Source organism: Acanthopagrus latus, chromosome 3 (genome assembly GCF_904848185.1).
Source record: "Acanthopagrus latus isolate v.2019 chromosome 3, fAcaLat1.1, whole genome shotgun sequence".
NCBI lineage: Eukaryota > Metazoa > Chordata > Actinopteri > Spariformes > Sparidae > Acanthopagrus > Acanthopagrus latus.
In genome coordinates, this window is record NC_051041.1 from 16,014,492 (window position 1) to 16,032,349 (window position 17,858).

At 39.9% G+C, this 17,858-nt stretch overlaps 2 protein-coding genes across 3 annotated transcripts; one reads left to right on the forward strand and one right to left on the reverse strand.

Moving 5' to 3' along the window:
* The first annotated feature begins 1,654 nt into the window (after nt 1–1,654).
* pex11b (peroxisomal biogenesis factor 11 beta) lies at nt 1,655–6,415 on the forward strand. The gene is made up of 4 exons (XM_037093329.1): nt 1,655–1,941; nt 3,245–3,360; nt 3,444–3,645; nt 4,805–6,415. Exons 1-4 carry the CDS (start codon nt 1,886–1,888, stop codon nt 5,220–5,222), a joined length of 792 nt encoding a protein of 263 aa, XP_036949224.1. The 5' UTR covers nt 1,655–1,885; the 3' UTR covers nt 5,223–6,415.
* A 58-nt stretch (nt 6,416–6,473) lies between these two features.
* ilf2 (interleukin enhancer binding factor 2) lies at nt 6,474–16,247 on the reverse strand. Of its 2 annotated transcripts, none has more exons than XM_037093326.1 (15): nt 16,095–16,247; nt 15,527–15,586; nt 14,958–15,000; nt 13,665–13,769; nt 13,480–13,557; nt 11,482–11,584; nt 11,199–11,264; nt 10,739–10,855; nt 10,165–10,243; nt 9,951–10,038; nt 9,703–9,764; nt 9,494–9,608; nt 8,737–8,827; nt 7,145–7,306; nt 6,474–6,680 (listed from the first exon to the last, which is right to left on the reverse strand). In XM_037093326.1, the coding sequence occupies exons 1-14, from the start codon at nt 16,097–16,099 to the stop codon at nt 7,155–7,157; spliced, it is 1,164 nt and encodes a 387-aa protein (XP_036949221.1). In that variant the 5' UTR covers nt 16,100–16,247; the 3' UTR covers nt 6,474–6,680; nt 7,145–7,154. The 2 variants fall into 2 exon arrangements, with proteins under 2 accessions (XP_036949221.1, XP_036949223.1); XM_037093328.1 differs by having other exon boundaries at nt 7,140–7,306.
* Between the last annotated feature and the right edge of the window lie 1,611 nt (nt 16,248–17,858).

The window sequence follows — 17,858 nt, forward strand, 5'->3', positions numbered from 1 at the left end:
AGCGATGTGGCAGCCTGTTCAAATGCTTTGTGTATGTTGTCATCAATAAATGTTTCCTAATGAATCAGTGATCTGTGATAGAGTTTAATAGTGTTTTCGGCAATGAGAGTCAGCAGCTGATATGGAGATTAGACCTATCCTCACAAGCAGGACCGAATGGCAGTGCAAAGTGAACACATACCTCCTACACAATGCACCACAAGTTGTCAGTGAGCATTAGGGCCTTAGAGGAGGAGTGGCCTCTCTCCCTTCTGATGGATGTGAATCCTGCTTCAGATGAGACTGAACACTGCTAAAGCACGAGGCAGTTCATCCATAGGACAGAACAGAGGACAGTTTTGGACCCAGGACTCAAGGCTGAATGAACACCAGAAACAAACGCCATGAGCTGTCTGTGTACAATAGACCAAACCACACAGCAGTCAACAGCTGGCCTGCTCCTTCATCTGAAATTGTATATGGTCTGCATTTTTATAGCGCTTTTCCAGTCTAACGACAGCTCAAAGCACTTTACAATACATGACATTCACCCATCCACACACACATTCATACACTGATGATGGAGGCGCTAACTTGGGGTTCAGTATCTTGCTCAAGGACACTTCGACATGCAGCTAGGATTTGAACCGGTGACCTTCCGATCACTAGACTACCCACTCTACCCACTGAGCCACAGCTGCCCAAGAAGACTTCTATAGTTGAAAGTGCTGGAATGAAGACCTTTGAAATTAATATTATGTACTCACTCTACTGTACCTGTGGGCAGGAATGAACTTCCATGCTCCAATACAAAGCTGCTGGCTTGAAAGAATAAATTCATTATTTAATGCTGAATTATTTTATACCTATGGAGACATGTATTTTCTATAACCCTAAACAGCTGTCTTAAACACAGATTACATGGATGATATAATCTCAGTGCATTCAGTTTATACCTGTTTTGTTAAGGGAACTTGGTTTTGTTGAAAAATATCTTGCTCAAGACTAATTATCAAACTGTGCCAAAGAGTTATATAAACAGAATTTTTAAGGAAACGTGTCAGGGGTACATGTGAAATGTAGACTGATCCTGAAATAGGATGACAAAATTCCCCCAGAAAGATTCTAAATTAATATTTAAGTCATTGGCTGACAAAAGTCAGTCAAAGTGTGAAAGTGAAAAAATAATATATGAAAGTAAAAGTAACTTAAAAGTCTACATTCAGATTTCCACTGAAGTAAACATTCTTTATGATTCTGACAAAATGACAGACAGGCGATAGTCTGAGCTGTGATTCGGACTATAATGAACAGCAGTTAGGTGATATGCTGCCTTCAACAGGTGTCCATATCTGATACATTAAAATAAATCATATTTAATACGTTCAGCACATGTTTTTGTATGTAGAATCAAAGTAATTACGATCATAAAATGAATACAGTTAGGTAAAAAACAAAGTTGGTGTTTGTGAGTGGATTAACCTGTTAGGAGAAACTGGATAAATATGTGCTGCTGGTCCTCCACTGAGCACTCATTTGAGTCCCATTTGATGTGAATTTATAATATTTGATGTGGTAATTTGATTTAAAAATGCACCGCATTGTGGCGATCTTATTCTCCAGTCCAGTAGGTGGCGGTAATATGCCAAATAGCTGTCTAACATTTACCACTGTCGATAAAAACAAAGAAGAAGAAGTTGAACGGATACAGAAGAATCAGAACCGTGAGCGAGGAAAGTTAGACTGAATCTCTACTGTGATCCAACTCCTGTACTGGGTTTTAAAGCACCAGACATCCCCTCAGCACAGTGACATCAAGCTGCTAGCATAAAGATTTGATAGCTAGTTAACTAAGCTAGCGGTGATCGAGCAGTTGTTCCAGGCCGAGACCAAACAACAAGCTAGTATGGACTCCTGGGTTCGGTTTAACGCTCAGAGCCAAGCCAAGGAAAGAGTTATTAGGTAATGTTACCACCTTTACTAACAATAACGACGCCGTCGGACATGCTAGTCTTTCCATGATCCTAATATTTACGCACATTACCCTAAATTCACTAGTTAGCTAACTTTTACCTGTGCTGTGTGAGGGAAGTTGACAACTAAGCAAACGTGGTTAGTTTTCTTTTGAATTACAAGGTGCTTTAAGAAGAAAACAGTTTGGACTTGAGTTAGTTCGACGTAGTTTCTATATTTAATCAACCTTCGTGCCTACAGTAGCTGACAGTAGATGTGGGTGTCAGGACAGGTGCAGACTGAAGCTATATGTGAGCAGCAGAGCACTGTGCTCTGAGGGACGGGGACACTTGTTCTGTCTTGTTTAAGTGCATTAGAATCACAGTTGGTCAATATTATCTGAATTTCGGCTCAACTAAAGAAGGGCTTGCGTTTGTGTTACCGTGGCAACTGATCCCGATCAGGATGACCCGATGTTACACTTAATCTCTCCGACTGTGAGCTGTCCAGTCAAGACGAAGCTTTTTATCACTGCAGCACTATGAAAAGGAGCACATGTAAACTGATCACATGGGCTGCACTACATACTTAAATTACAAATTAACATACACAATTTAACTCATCTTTTATTTTTACTCCTGCATGGTATTTAAGTCCACATCTGGGCTTTTCAATTCACTGTAATTAAATTCTATCAAATAACACCAACCATCTGTGTGGAATTTGCTACCAAAGTTATCTTTCTGTTTCTTTCTCAGTTGTCATTCTTTGTTAGTTCACGGTGTGTTGATTTAGTGTCAGTGCTGTATATTTAATGCCTGATGCTCTATGCCAGCAAACATCACACTTCAGTTTTGATACAGTCCAATCTCATCAGCTCTGACTTGGCTTCATGCAACAGTTTAATCCTGGTTCACTTTGCCGGGCTCACTCACGTCAGGTGCAGTTACCCCGGTGATACTTATGTTTTGGAATTATAAATCCATTAACAGAAAGAACTCCGGAAACAATCTTGACACGGATTACATTTTTTATGTAACTTGAATTGTGATCAACATGCACTCTCTGCAGGACATTTTACAGTGTGGAAATCATCTTGTCAGTGTTCTCTGATGGACAAACCATGTAGCCTAGTCTGGTACTTCGGGTTTTAACTTTTCTTACCTATTGTATTTACATATTCACAGAAATATAAATAGATCTGATACATTGGCTCATTTATTGGACTACCTCTACTTCTCACTATCATCTGCCATCCTTTTTGAACAGCCCTCTGGGCAGCTTACTGGGCATGTGTGCTCTGCTCTCACAGGGCTGCTCAGTATGCCTGCACCCTGCTGGGCTACACTCTGAAGAAGGGCGGGGCAGCGGCTGAACTTCACAAAACCATCAGTCAGCTGGAAGCCCACATGAGCCTGACAAGAAAGTGTGAGTGAAGCAGCCATTTTGAGTTTATTGTCCCAAGCACCAAAGCTGAAGGACTGTGGCTGATGTGCGTTTGTGTCCCACAGTGCTGCGTCTGGGAAACTCTGTGGAGGCACTGGAAGCTGCCAAGAGGGCCATCCACCTCTCTGACAGTGTGCTGAGGCTCTGCCTCACCATCAGCCACCTCAACAAAGCCATGTACTTTGCCTGTGACAACGTCCTGTGGGCTGGAAAAACAGGCCTCATCTCCAAACTGGATCAGCAGAAATGGAGTCAGAGATCTTTTAGGTGAGTCTTCTTTCTTTTCACACATGCAGTGAACTTTAAGAAATGAATACAATGCTCTGATCTAAACTGAGCTCTGACTTTAAACCAGTGATGGAATGTTAATAAGCATTCTTACTGAATGTACTCTACTTAAAAATACAACATGTAAGAATTCTGGATGAAAACATCTAAAGTTGTGTGTCTTACATCATCCTAAATGTTTGCAACAATGTTCAAACCAGAGAAATCCTCAAGTTTACTCAAGCTGATGGTGCGTTTCATTAGGTCACCGCTGCTATTTCTGTGATGAAGTGACACAAAATTTAAGCTGACATTACCTAATTCCACCATGCACGTGTGTTCAGCCTGTTACAGTACATAAACGCTTGAAACGGGATTCAGTCTCAAGCTTTCTCACACGCACTGTACCTGTGGAATTACCCATAGTTTACCTTGAAGAGCTGTATGTGTGGATGCAAATCCAAATTACATGTAGTTTTGATATCAGACAGGGTCATCATCACAAAGTAGGTGGTCGTCAAGCAGAGGTCAAGTAAGGCATGTGATCTGGTGTGAAGTTGGTCCATCCAGCAGATATATATTTACTTTTACTTAAGTCTAACTTAAGGTAGTTTTTACTTAACTGGTTTTAAACTGAAGTCACAGCAGGTTTAGGTTGAATCTAGAAACATGAGCTCTTGTGTCCCAAAGTGTCTTGTCTCAAACAATGCAGGTTTAAACCTGGCAAATGTCAAACCACTGCTAAACTAATGAATGAGCTCCTGGTTAAGGAAGTCAAATATTTGTTGTGTTTGCTTTATTGCTGTAAAGCTCCAATTAACAAGTCAACGGGGGTTAAACCTGGATCATTTTCATTATTCTTTTTTTTGGATTTCTGTTCATCATGTATCTACATTTCCATTTGTTTTTGTGGTAGAAACACTCTTTGTCACTGATAAATAAATGATTAGTTTCCCTTCCAAAATAGGAAATCATTTTGGCAGTGACAGTTTCATGTTAGTGGAATTTCTGGTGTACAGAGAATTAGACCCATAGTCACATTATAACCATCTCAGGTCCAAAATAAATGTGTTTAGATAATGCCTGAGTTGATACTTAGATATTCAGACAATGGTACTGTGGGCCAAAGTTCACACCATCTGTGTGGTTAAATCTGCAGGTACTACCTCTTTGCTCTGATTCTCAACCTGACTCGAGATGTGTACGAGCTCCGCCTCCTCCTTGAGAGTGAAGAGCGGTATAGAGCCTCCAAATCTCCACCCTCACCTTATCCCAGCACCACCCTGCCTGCTGACAGTTTGTCCTCATCCTCCTCCTCGCCTGCAGCTCCAGCCACTATTACCTTGCCCGTCATGTCGGCATGGCTCAGCAGGCGGCTCCACCTGCTGGGGATGGTGTTGTACAACAATCCTCCACTGCTGTTAGACCTGCTGAAGAACAGTTGTGATATCTTCATCCCCCTGGACCGGCTGGGGATTTACCCTACTGGGCAAGGCTTTGTCGGGGCCTGCGGCCTGGCCTCCTCCATCCTGTCCATCCTAACTATAATCAACCCTTGGCTCAAACTCAAGCCGTGACATCAGGGTACATGTTTGAGGGCTCTGAGGAGCAACAAGGACAGCTGAGATCAGTTTCCATTGGTTTAACACACTGATCAATATGAGGAAAGCTAACTGCTGATGCACTGTGATCAGTTTGGAATAGTGGCATGGCATCCAAATCCTTTACATATCCTCAGAATAAGAGAAAGCTTGTATCCACCAGGACTATTGACACCCATTTGACCCAGGTCCACGCAGAGCTGCAGTGATGTGATGCTGCATTCTAACATTCCCATAAAGCTAGCCTTCATTATACAATAATATAATAAAGTAACTGAGCAGCTCATAGTCCTTTTACAGGAAGAATGCTGGAAATACAAATTGACCACATGGACGGCAGTCTTCTTTAGTGACTGATCCACCCTAACACAGAAAGGGCCTTTCCATTAAAGTCAGTCTGAGTGTGCTGCCACAGAGTGAGAACAGAGGGCAACTTCTGCATCGTCTTTGCTTCGACTTTTTTTGTATTACATCACAGCAGGGCTCATTGTCAGGTTGAAGGATTATGGTTGTAGCAGCCACTCATACACCAAACCAGAATACTTAAGGGATTACAGTTAATTGTCCATCAGTCTCAACAGAAAGTTGCTGCCCACTAGCAGCACACAACTCACATGCGATTATATTTTTACTTTGCTTCCTCTGGTGTCTGCACTGAACAGGCTCATATTAAATAAGACCCGCCCCCCTCTGGATTTTTACCAACCAATCAAGATAACCAGTAGGTTCAACTTTAAGTCCAAGTACATGTGTTTCTTGCCAGTTTGCACCAAACGAGTTTGTATTTTCAACATTCTTACTGCATTCCATTTCGCAAAGCCAGTAACTATGAACGGATAATGTTAACGCAGAAATGTTACTGTTTAATGCATAGTGAGATATTTATAAATAAAATACATATTTCATAACATCTAATGATTATTATCACTTCCTGTGTTAGTTCTAACTTAATTTTTCATCATTAAATATGATAAATCTAGAGAACATTTTTTTTTTTTTTTATCAGAACAACTCCCGTCACCCATATCACTTGTCACACTATGTTGTAAACAGTATCTTTCAAAATGCACTCAAATCGGCATACGAGTACTCAGATCTAACCTGTTAACATTTTACAATCATGTTTGTTTTTTGCTGCATGTAATAAAGAGTATGTGTGACTATTTGAACCACTTGCAGATTCTTCGATATCTGGTTTAGTGAAGGCACAAATAACAAGACTCAAGCTAAATTAAAAACAAAACAAAGTTTAATTTACCATGTTAATGTTGACTGATACAAATAAAAGTAAAAACCAAATGGAAAATAAAAAACAAAAAGACTGGTGCCCGTCAGGTGGAACATTGTTCCTGCTGGTGTTTCTGTTCAGGTAACATCCAAAGACCACATCACGGCCCAGTTGACAGGATGTCTTCATTGACTGACCAATATTGACTATGGATAGAGAGTAGAACAAGGGTGTTATGACTATATGTCAAAATGAGTATATGAACATATTATGGGCAGTTTACAAAACAGCTATATGTATTGTGTAGGTTGATCTCAGAACCTCAGCCGCACAACAAATGTTTGTAAATAGCATTCGAAGTAAGGAGGTAAAGGTTTTGTCTCTTCTTTTGTGAACTAAAGACAACAATGACAGCAACAGAACTGATGTATCCTCTTTAGGTTTAAACTGATAAATGATGGCAAACTGACCACTCTACTGTGGCTTGTCAAGAAAAAAAAAAAAACATAGTTCCAGTCATATCAATGCATCAGAGAGAACCTTGGTTCCAGTACTTGGCATAAAACAAAAATACAGACATACATCTTCTCTTTTGAGCCATAAAAAAGGTTCAGGGAATTAACTTGTGTGTTGTTGATGGTGGTAAAATGTGGGGACGCTCCAACCTGACCTCCACCACGTCACTCCTGGGTCTCCATACTCTCATCCTCTCCATCTCCTCCCTCCTCCAGAGCTTCATCTTCCTCCTCCTTCCTCTCTGGAGGTTTCTCATAAGCCTTCTCTGATGGAGTGACGATCACACCATCCCACGTGGACATCTCTGTTGCCAGGTCTGCAACAACAGTCTGATTAGTATTATTTATGCATTTTATCGCCCATACAGGCTCAATTTGTGGAATAACAGGTCAGTACATAAAACATGCAACTCAATGTCCGAGGTGATAATATAATCTACTGGAAATTTCTTGGCCCCATAAATGGTGTTTCCTATAAACTTATGATTAAAAATGTAATCTATAGGCCTACTGCATGAAATTCACCTTGGTTGCTAAGAGGTGCATGTTGGGCAGTTTGTGAAGTTAGCATAATTAGTTTATAAAGGGGAGACAATGGGTGAAGAATAGGGACATTTTTTCAACTAATATATATCACCATGAAACGTCCCCAGTTGATTACTTACATTAACATAAATATTTTTTTATTATGAGTTTTCTGAAATTGTATGTTTAGAAATGCAAATGAGGAATTGTCTAATTAAATATGCACTAATTTGCATACATTTCCAGAACATAAATCTAAACAGTGGATAAAGCCAGGTAAAAAATTGTGTTCTAGCCATAGGTTTTCACTAAGGGAATTTTGAACATTTTATCACTCCATAAATCAGAAAATACAGCCATAAAAAAAAAACTTGTCACCCTGTTTTTAGTAATAAAATATTACATAAATCAGGCTATGAATGATATATTAACAAACCCCTCTGTTACAACCTTAAGAATATAGATACGAATAAAACTGGAAAGTTTGGTGTATGCAAGTACTACTGAAGTGGAGATTTTTGGCTCATAATGAAAAAAATTCGTTTTGAGAAAACGGCCTTTAAGGATATGTATTATATAAGAAATCTATGCAACTTTTAGCAACCAAGTTTAATCTCATTTGCTAAACCTATAGATGACATTTTAATAATAAAAGTTCATAAGAAAACAACTTTCTGGGTTTAGTATGGGTCATATAGGGGTTTCATGCTCCCTCTCTACCTCGCTCGCTCCCTCTCTAGCTCCCTCTCTAGCTCCCTCTCTCGCTCCCTCTCTAGCTCCCTCTCTCGCTCCCTCTCTCGCTCCCTCTCTACCTACCTCGCTCGCTCCCTCTCTAGCTCCCTCGCTCGCTCCCTCTCTAGCTCCCTCGCTCGCTCCCTCTCTACCTACCTCGCTCCCTCTCTACATCTCTACTCATCCGAAATTGAGATTTTAATCAATAAGGCAAACACGTCGCTCCATCTCTACCTCGCTCCCTGTACTCATCCGAAATTGAGATTTTAATCAATAAGGCAAACAGCAGAAAGCACATACTAAGATGTTACTAGATCTTGGTCAGTGTACTTAATGCTAATGTCTATTGGAGGTATCAGGATGAGTGCCTAACAAACAGTGCAGGTTGCTTCCTTTCTAAAATTCTTAAAATGTTCATACAATATATAAGTCATCAAATCATTGTGGCAGTGATCTTTGAAACTGCTCATATTGAATGAGATTAACTTACAGCTGGCATCTCCCTCAAGGCCAAGGATCTTCCTGTAACCTCCATGAGAGAGCACCCTCACCAGGGTCTGAGCTGTAAAACACACCATGTCCTGCACAAACACAAACAAGGAAACATTGTCATCAAGTTCATGCAACACTCTTTCAAGTCTGTTAAATAGCCAACAGTTAGATAGCCATGTTCCAGTGTGATCGCATATCAGTAGAAACTAAGGTTGCAACAGTATGAGATTTTCACAGTACAATAACCATCTTAGAAAATGTCACAGTACACAGTTTGTTTTGCGCAAAAGTTACAGTGACCCTCACAGGAATTAAAAGAAGCGTTTTTTGATTTAACGAATATATTTAATTTACTAAATATTTTGTTCTGACAGACTTGAAATATACAGATTTTTCAAGTTTCAAGGTAACCGTTTATAATATTTAAGACATATCTGGTTATAAATCATATTTGTATGTTTGTGTACATACAAAACTATTTATATATTCATAATAAATGATTAAATAAGGAAGCCTATCCTAAATTGTTAGCTAAAGATCAATGGAGAGGGTCTCTTTAAATAATCCTAATACAGAAAAAATACAGTAAATGAACTGATGTGCACATTACAAAAACTGCCAATTTTCACATTATGGCATGCCTGGAAACAAGTATATCACTGCACTCCTATTGCAAACACAACTGTGCTGTCACAAATTTCAGAGTAAACAAGCTCCCTGTATGGCCTGCAGTCAGAAGGCAGGAGAAGACCTACTTGCTGTTCCAGGGTCATGACGGTGTGGACCCTGAAGTTTCCACTCTCACAGGGGTCAGTGATGCCCACCGAGCCGGGCAGGAAGAGACCAGCAGCCAACATCTGCAGGCAGCGTCTTTAAAATTCACAGAATCCAACACAAAGTTTAGAGACAATGTCCCACCTACATTGACAGTACTAACTGAATACTGAGGGCAGTGGGAGCCAACCTGTAGGCAACATTCAGGGACAGGGGCTGCCTGGACGGGTTGTTCATCACTGCAGAGTGGCCCTGGAACAGAGTGGACACCAGCCTAGCATTGGTACATGTTCAAATATACAACTCCTACCCAGTCTAACATTCAGGGCTTGAGATGTACAGTACATGCAGTCACAGTCATTTGTGTTTTACTCTGACCGTGTTGTCTCATAAAATATCAGCACTCGGACTGTAAAGCAGCAGAATTCTGATTCTTACCAGCAGATCCAGGATCCAGGGAGTGAGGGGTTCAAAGCCAGGGAAGCGCAGCCTCAGGTCCTTCAGCAGGCGGATCAGCACTTTGACCCTGAATATTGTCAATATCAAATAATCAGTAAACTCAGGTGAGCATATCAGAATCGTGCCTTTACATGAATCACCTCCAGTAATAGAGAACAGCAAGCCACATGGGAGTTCAAGGAGATAACCTTACGTTGACTGAGAAGCATTCTCCTCAAACCAGCGAGCATGGCGGATGGCAGCAAGGGCACTCTGCAGCACCTTAATGTCCACTGAAGAAACAATACAAATAACATTAACTTGTGACTTGTTTTCACAGGCTGGATAATAAATACAACTGAGGTCTATGTACACAGTGGAATGATTACGAACAGTTTCATGAAGTTTCATAAGACATTCTGTAAAGACATGTTTCTACAGAGCATATGAACATCAAATTACACTGATTACAAATCAAAATGAAAATTCAGATGATGACTTAGATGTATAAATCATGTATAGATAATGTTGGAAGGAAAAAAAATGTCCTTGTCAGTTATGAGATATAAACTTGTTGAGCTTGTGGGGGCCCATGAGACTGAATGTCCTTTAGATTTTGCATCACACATAGAGAGATAGCCTGTCTTCACCTGGGGACATCATGGCTCATGGTAGGTGGTGATAATCCTTAAGCTACAGGGTTACCTCAGAAACACTTCTTTTAAATGCTGAGTGCACATTTGTGTGTGTGTGTGTGTGTTTTTAAGTGGACATGTGTGCGCTCGTACAGTGCAGCTCTGGGTCCAGCTTGCGCAGATTGGGCGGGACGGTGGTGATCAGGATCTTGACGGTAGCATCAGCCGAACTGATCTCAAAACCTGTCTCATTGGTCAGCATGGACAGCACTGAAAGCAACAAGTGCACACAGTCAGCTGCCTGTCACAGATACACTACCATAGCAATGTTACATTTCCAGCTGACTGTGGGCCACATGATCAGCGATCACCTGGTCACTAAAACCTTATAAAATACAATATGCATGCTTTCAAACAAATGGCTTGCACAATTTTCACAGGACACGCCTCAACTAAAACTTGTCACTGAATTAAACCAAGTCCATCGTCTAAATCCTGAATTAAATAAACCTAACAATAAAGTCACACAAATCATTAAATCAAGAAACATGCACATATGTTTCCACATTTTTTAACCTTTTAAGAAGTGAACAAAAGATCCTTGCTGTATTACCTTCAGTAGGGTCTTGTGTGCGAAGTGTCTCCACCACTTTGTTGCCGAGGGCAGCAACTGCCTCCACTGTAAAATAAAACAATCAACATCCAATAAAGGGCTCTGATGAAAGGTCTCCTTGCATTAAAATAACCAAGAACCATTTGGTGTTTTGTCAGCTAGGCTTTTACCTGATCATCACGGATATTTAATATGGTAAATAGGTGCTTAAATTATACATCGCTATCATAGAAGATGGGTGGTCTTACAAGAACCAAGACCTCACTTCCAACTGCTTACTCACGTGTAGGAAGGATCTTGAGGATTACAACCAGGTCTGCAACGTTGTGCCCTGTTGTCATGGTGCCCTTCTTGTATGAGCCAACCTGACGCACTTCTTCAATTTGCTTTGAAGAGACAGAGGCACAACATTATCAACATGTAATACACTCATGTTATAAACTATCTCGTATTATTCAAAGGCTCCATTTAATGATCCTGAAAACTTGCACTTTTTTGGCTGAACAAGTTGTTTTTGATACCCAAAGTGTCACATTTACCATCATATTTATTCATGTAATCAAAAATGTCTGCAAAACATGCAAACAATCTTGATATCTTTGCGCCGCCTTTGTTCATTCACACTGAACCAAGCAGCTCAAAGCTGCTCCAGTGTGTCATTTCATACAGCATGCCAGCGCAGCGGAACTAACACGTTTCCCCGGTTTCCGACAAAACACAACAGGGGAAGGTGACAAATCACAGCGAGTTAAACGTTTTTGCTCTAAATCACGTCACATAATCACCGCCATTCAACTGCAGGAACTGCCTTGCTCTGTTGCCGGGGACAGACACTGTTTTTCTGGCAGAAATGTGTAGAAGAGTCTGTTTTTATGACCTGGACCACAAATATACCTGAGCTGCACATCATCATCGTAAAAAAAAAAAAAAAAAGAGGTATGTCTTCAGTGCAAGTGCAAGTAGTTCAGACATTTACATGATGAATGTAATTCAGACCCACACCTGGAAATTACTGATAAACTTGATTCATGGCCCGTTTCACTTTATTTTTTCCAATGGCTGATCTCTGGAGAAACTCTAACAGCTGGATCTGCATCTACTTTGCTTCCTGGTTTTGTGGTTTATGCGAATTCTGTTTCTATTTCATTCTCACAGTTTTATCACTCACTGGACATATCAGGATGTGATGCTCCTGCTGATATCCTGATTATCAATTTTCGGGCAAACAAAGCTTCTGCTAAACATTGTAATCTGCTTCTGGATTTACTGTGAACCGACAACCTTGAGGTTCAAACAGTAGCTGTGATTTTCTGTCTATTACCTGTTTAACTAACAGCTGCACACGAAGAACAAGCTGCAGTGATACCATGTAGTCATACTGTTTACTCATACTGACTTCGGTGTACTGATACCAAGTACAGTGTCTGCTTAGAGGCATCGGATCAATTTCAACTTGCAGAATGCATTTATATATTGATTCATTATTTGCCTCCGTATTCAATGATATTCTGATTGTGAAATTATCATTTAATAACCCAGAATGTGATTATGGTGTCTTTTGAACACTCAAAGCTATTTTTAGGTTGTAATAATAATGTATGAAACCAGACGCTCAGGAATGATCAGCCTCATGCATTTTAAACAGACCATGAAAAGAAAAATGTTTCTGATAAATGAAGATATTGTTTGCAGTCCTTTTGTTCTCCTACAGTAAGGCTGACACATTAATGAATAAGAAAAAAAAATGTTGATACAATTGATATGAATCTGTTATTCATCTACACTCTGGTATGAAATTCCAGTCATTTTTGTAATGTAGCAGATCAGTTTGAGCCACTGCAGCGTACACTCAGTAGCTGATATCCAGTAAGGGGGCTTGTTGGCCACTAAAAGACATCTGTGAAGGCTGCTTTTGAGTGTCCTTTCTCACTGCTCCTTAGAGATAGCTCCTTGGAGCACAAATAAGAGAATTGGTATGGCCTGCAAGATGGCAGACAGGAATGACTTCTGGCTCAAGAGAGGAAACAACAAATAAGAGAAATGAGAACTACCCACAGACAGCATCTCATCTCTACTGTGGCTCCGGAGGCGGATCAGAGCCAGAGTATAACTGCCCCCTGCCCTTACACACACACACACACACACACACACACACACACACACACACACACACACACACACACACACACACACACACACACACACACACAGTTCTGAACTACAATAATGCGCAAATCACTCATTCAGGTTTTTAACTGCAATCAATGAAGAAATGACTCACCACTTCAAAGTTGCCTGGTGCAACAATCAGGTTGTCAATGACATTGTTGATCTTTGTGACCAGGGACAAGATGGAGGACTAAATGCAGGAAGAGACAAATAAAAAGGGTTTCTGTCAGTGAACGTAAACAACACACTGTATGAACAAAAGATAAATAATTCATACATTTGTGTTTAAGAACTGACCTGCTCTGCAGGTGTGGGGCTCAGGTCCTGATTTCTCTTCAGCAGACACTCACTGAAGGCCGTCTCATCAGGCGCAGGCTTCACTCTGGGGAAGGCCATCTCACACTTGTGACAAACAACAGTCGGCATCAGTACACACACTAGTTGAATACTTTGGTTGTTTTTGCAGAAATCACATCAACAGCTGAGTGTAGTTACAGGTGCTAATGACTGTGCATTAATGTGCTGTTGGATCACAAATATTGTTTTTCCAACCGGGATAACTGACGTAGATGCCCCCTCATGTCAGAACAGCTATGTTACTGTAAAGTTGTTGCATTGTTCCCTTTTCACTCAATTTTGAAAACTGCTGTCAAAGTGTTCACACGCTATAAATGATAAAATACAAAACTCTTCCTTTTTGCGTCTACTTTTCTCCAATATCCAGACATGCCGCATATAAACAGACTTAAGTCGGAAGGATGACTTCCTAACTCAGGAAAAGTGACAATCCGAGGACCATGTGAATACTGCAAGAGCAAACGTTTTACTACACCCCAGCACACCCAAAAAAGATACCGGCTGCAGTCAGAGGTGAACGAGGCCGTTATCACGTACTTGTGCATTCCTTAAAACAGAGCTTTTGCCATGCCTACTGGCCTTTCTCACACATGTAAATGCTTTAAAAAAAAAAGAAAAAAAAAAAAGAAATTAAAAAAAAAAAAAAAAAAATCAGACCTTACTTGCTTTAAACTGTTTTAACCACTGACCATGTTTGATCCTGAATCAGATAAGGCTAATTTAGGAGTGAACGGCTGAAGTAAACACAAAGTTACTTGATTGATTAACTAGTAACACGAAACAATGACTTCATTTTAATTACAGAGCTCTTGTCAAATCCAATCCATATACAGGCTACTGAATGTAATAATACCACTTTGTATAACAAGTCTTGTAATTTAACTAAAAAGACCCTGGATTTAAATTAAATACATTTTCTCATACCAGTATTTTGTTTTTTACTTTGCTAGATTTCATGAGCGAGTACTTGTATTTTGTAACAAGATACTTTATTTAATTTGTGCCTGTCTGTGATGTTTAACTGGCTAAAGTCTTGATGATTATTCGATCAATGATTTAAAATTAATATCTCCAGTCTGGGCGGGCAGAAACAGATTTTTAAAATGATGACGTGAACACCTTTGTTCACAACACTGTATTATCTATATAGCATTACCGTCCAACAACAGCTGGGAGTATGTTATGATATGTAGTATTTAATAATAATACCACCAAGGTAGTATTTTTACTCACCACATAAAAATCAAATGGGATGTGTGGGACAAATGGACGGTACCTAGACAGGAATGAAAAAGAGAGCTTCAAAGTTTGTAGCTTGGCAGTTACAACTTCAACACTGTACAAGAATGTGGGGGATCAAACATGGATGGATGATCATTTCACTCCAAAGTGGTGACATCAAAAATGTAAAAAAAAAAACAACAACAACAAACAAAGAGGCTTATCTTATTTACCACATTCAATACCACAATTTGGCTTCAGTTTATTATTTTCATAATACATATTCAGATAAATTAGAATAAGCAGTACAATTTCATAAAAGTCGGTGAGCGAGAAAGAACAACAATTATCTTAACTGTTTTTGCTAAATGAAAACATGACAAATTGGCAGTCATAATAAGTGTGCTAGTAGGGTAATGTATTGATGGTCTCCAAGACTGCTAACCGTCATCCTGCTGCCAACACTGGGTGACAGTTTCCAACTTTACCTCGGTGCAGTATGGGGGAAGGAGGCTTTAAGGTGAATCTACCCGTACACTCGAGTCAGGTTCGGATGCAGTACTGAATAAGAGAGAACTCACCCCTGGACCAGTCCTCCACGGGACCCGAAGCGGCCTCCCCGGCCTCTGCCGCGGTCTCCTCTGGACACAAACACAGTAACATGTCAGAGCTGCTCACGCACTATACCATGTACACATAAGGAATACTTCCTTTAAGCGCCGTTATGCAGAACATTGTGGTGAATGCTGTCTACTGATCATGAGGGACTCAGCTGCTACTCTCCTATCACCTGTGATACGATACACTTTGTTCATTCATTCAATCAGCTACATGGCTAGGCGACGTTAGCCCGCTGGACAGCTGATATATCACCCATGTTAAATTCAAATTCCTCCGCAGCTTAACACCAACATGCTTCACGGCGACGATAAACTTGGAAGAATTAATGAGACAAAATAATTCGATAGCTCGCTTACAGCTTAGCTTGTAGCCAGTGTTCAGACAATGCATGCTGCTAGCTTCATGTTATGCTAACACAACTCGCACTGCCAACACAGGAACTGCAGGAAGTACTGCAGCCAACATGTTTTTGCATAAAACTATTAAACACAGTGCCATTTAATGTGAAATGGATTTTAACAGAATTACCTCATTGTGTACGACGTTTTGATGATCTAATGAGCAAATCTTTGGAGAACTGTTCGGCGTCCCTCAGTTGGACCGGCACCCTTCTGCGCATGCGGCTGATCCCTGTTATTTCTCCTTCTTCGTGGTTTACTGTCGCAGTGGCTCTTTTTTTTCTTCTTGGCGTTTTATCGCGGTTGGCAAACAACATTTTGGTGCATTACCGCCACCAACTGGTATGGAGTGTGGCTCATGAATCAAATTTATGTTTACTAATTCTGATAATGAAAGTAAAATGACGATAATAACAAAGAAATAAATATGTGAAATAAAAATAACGATAACGATAAAGATAAGGTTAAATTCTCTCTATAAAATTCCCTCTCCTGAGATAGAGTAGCAAGGCTTGATAACATTTCTCACTTTAACTTTTTTTTTTTTTTAGAATCAAAACTCAGCTTAATTTCTTTAAGGTTCTATATAAACTCACAACTATGAATGCTAACTTGAGTTGTTCAAAAACTCTCTTTTTAGTAAACTCTGTGTACACAAACAATGTTCTCAATGCTCGAGTTCATGTGTAGAGACCCTGGTGACACTACGAGCAAAGTTTCATGTTGTGTCGAGCCTTCTTAATGTTAAGCGATTTTGATGCTAGCATAGTATTTGCCCCAGCACTCCACTGAAAATGATTTTGACCCGAAAACGAAACTACGGTCAATCTTGGTGGTGCTTTTGCCGTAATTATGCTTTTATACAAACGTTTCACTCAGGTACATTCACAAAAAACACCCTAGGTTGTATTTTGGTGAGAGTTTCACTTTAAGGATGAAGTGGAGTCAGAGCATATAAATGCTCTCAAAGGTCTCACATCTTCAACCCACTGTAATGATAACCCATGGGTTATCAACCCAAAGATAATCCATCACTGATTCTTTTTTAACATTTAATATTGAATTCTGGAACTACAAATAATTATTAATCAAGGAGTATTGTCTGGAAATGCTCAATTTAGAAAGTGACATGACATGATTATTGTTGTGAATCGGCACTATACAAACAAAGACTGGTTGATTAAATAACACACCAGTTTTTTAAGCATCTGTAAAACTTTTAACATAATCATGATAGTTATTTTCCGTACAATCCTTTATTAACTGTGGATGTAAAATAAATCCCCTCTTCTTGTGAGATCAACATCAGGTTCAGGAAGTATTCATGGCTCTGTTATTGAGAGTGGTACCATTGGACTGATGTTTATTTCAGTTGTTCTTTTGCTCTCTGCTCAACTGTCCATCTAAAACTTTTTGTTTCTTCCCTCTCCTTTTCCCAACAGGGCTACATTGTAACTTGTGCTGGATGTGTTGAATTATGCTCCTCTTAGGGTTAACCCAGTAACTTAAACTAGGTGTACTCTCCTTAGTTCCAGTGGCATTTCTCCCATTTGTACTTGTAAAGCTGACACTCACTTTGTTTTACTACTGTTGCACAACAATTTCCCTCGGGATAAATAAAGTTTTCTTGAATCTTGAATCTTGAATTTTTCTTAAGACACCTGTATGTGATCTTTGAGCTTGGTTTTTTGAATATGGCCTTACTTTTTAAAATTGTGTTTGCTGCAGATCCAAAAGCTATACACCCATAATCTAATACTGATTTTATTTATCCTGTGTAAATGGATTTCAGTGCTATTCTGTCGGCCCTCCATTCAATTCCAATCAGGCATCTCAGTACATGAAACACCTCAGTTAATAGACCTTCTATGTCAAAAAATATGGCTATAACACT

Excerpts from the sequence above, each read along its gene's own strand:
- ilf2 (XM_037093326.1), bottom strand. Across the intron at positions 11,585-13,479 it reads CACCAGGCAACTTTGAAGTG|CAAATTGAAGAAGTGCGTCA; the intron begins GTGAGTCATTTC and ends GTCTCTTCAAAG. Across the intron at positions 10,039-10,164 it reads GAGAATGCTTCTCAGTCAAC|GGTCAAAGTGCTGATCCGCC; the intron begins GTAAGGTTATCT and ends GACAATATTCAG.
- pex11b (XM_037093329.1), top strand. The coding sequence starts at position 1,886 with ATGGACTCCTGGGTTCGGTTTAACGCTCAGAGCCAAGCCAAGGAAAGA. Across the intron at positions 1,942-3,244 it reads GCCAAGGAAAGAGTTATTAG|GGCTGCTCAGTATGCCTGCA; the intron begins GTAATGTTACCA and ends CTGCTCTCACAG. Across the intron at positions 3,361-3,443 it reads CATGAGCCTGACAAGAAAGT|TGCTGCGTCTGGGAAACTCT; the intron begins GTGAGTGAAGCA and ends TGTGTCCCACAG.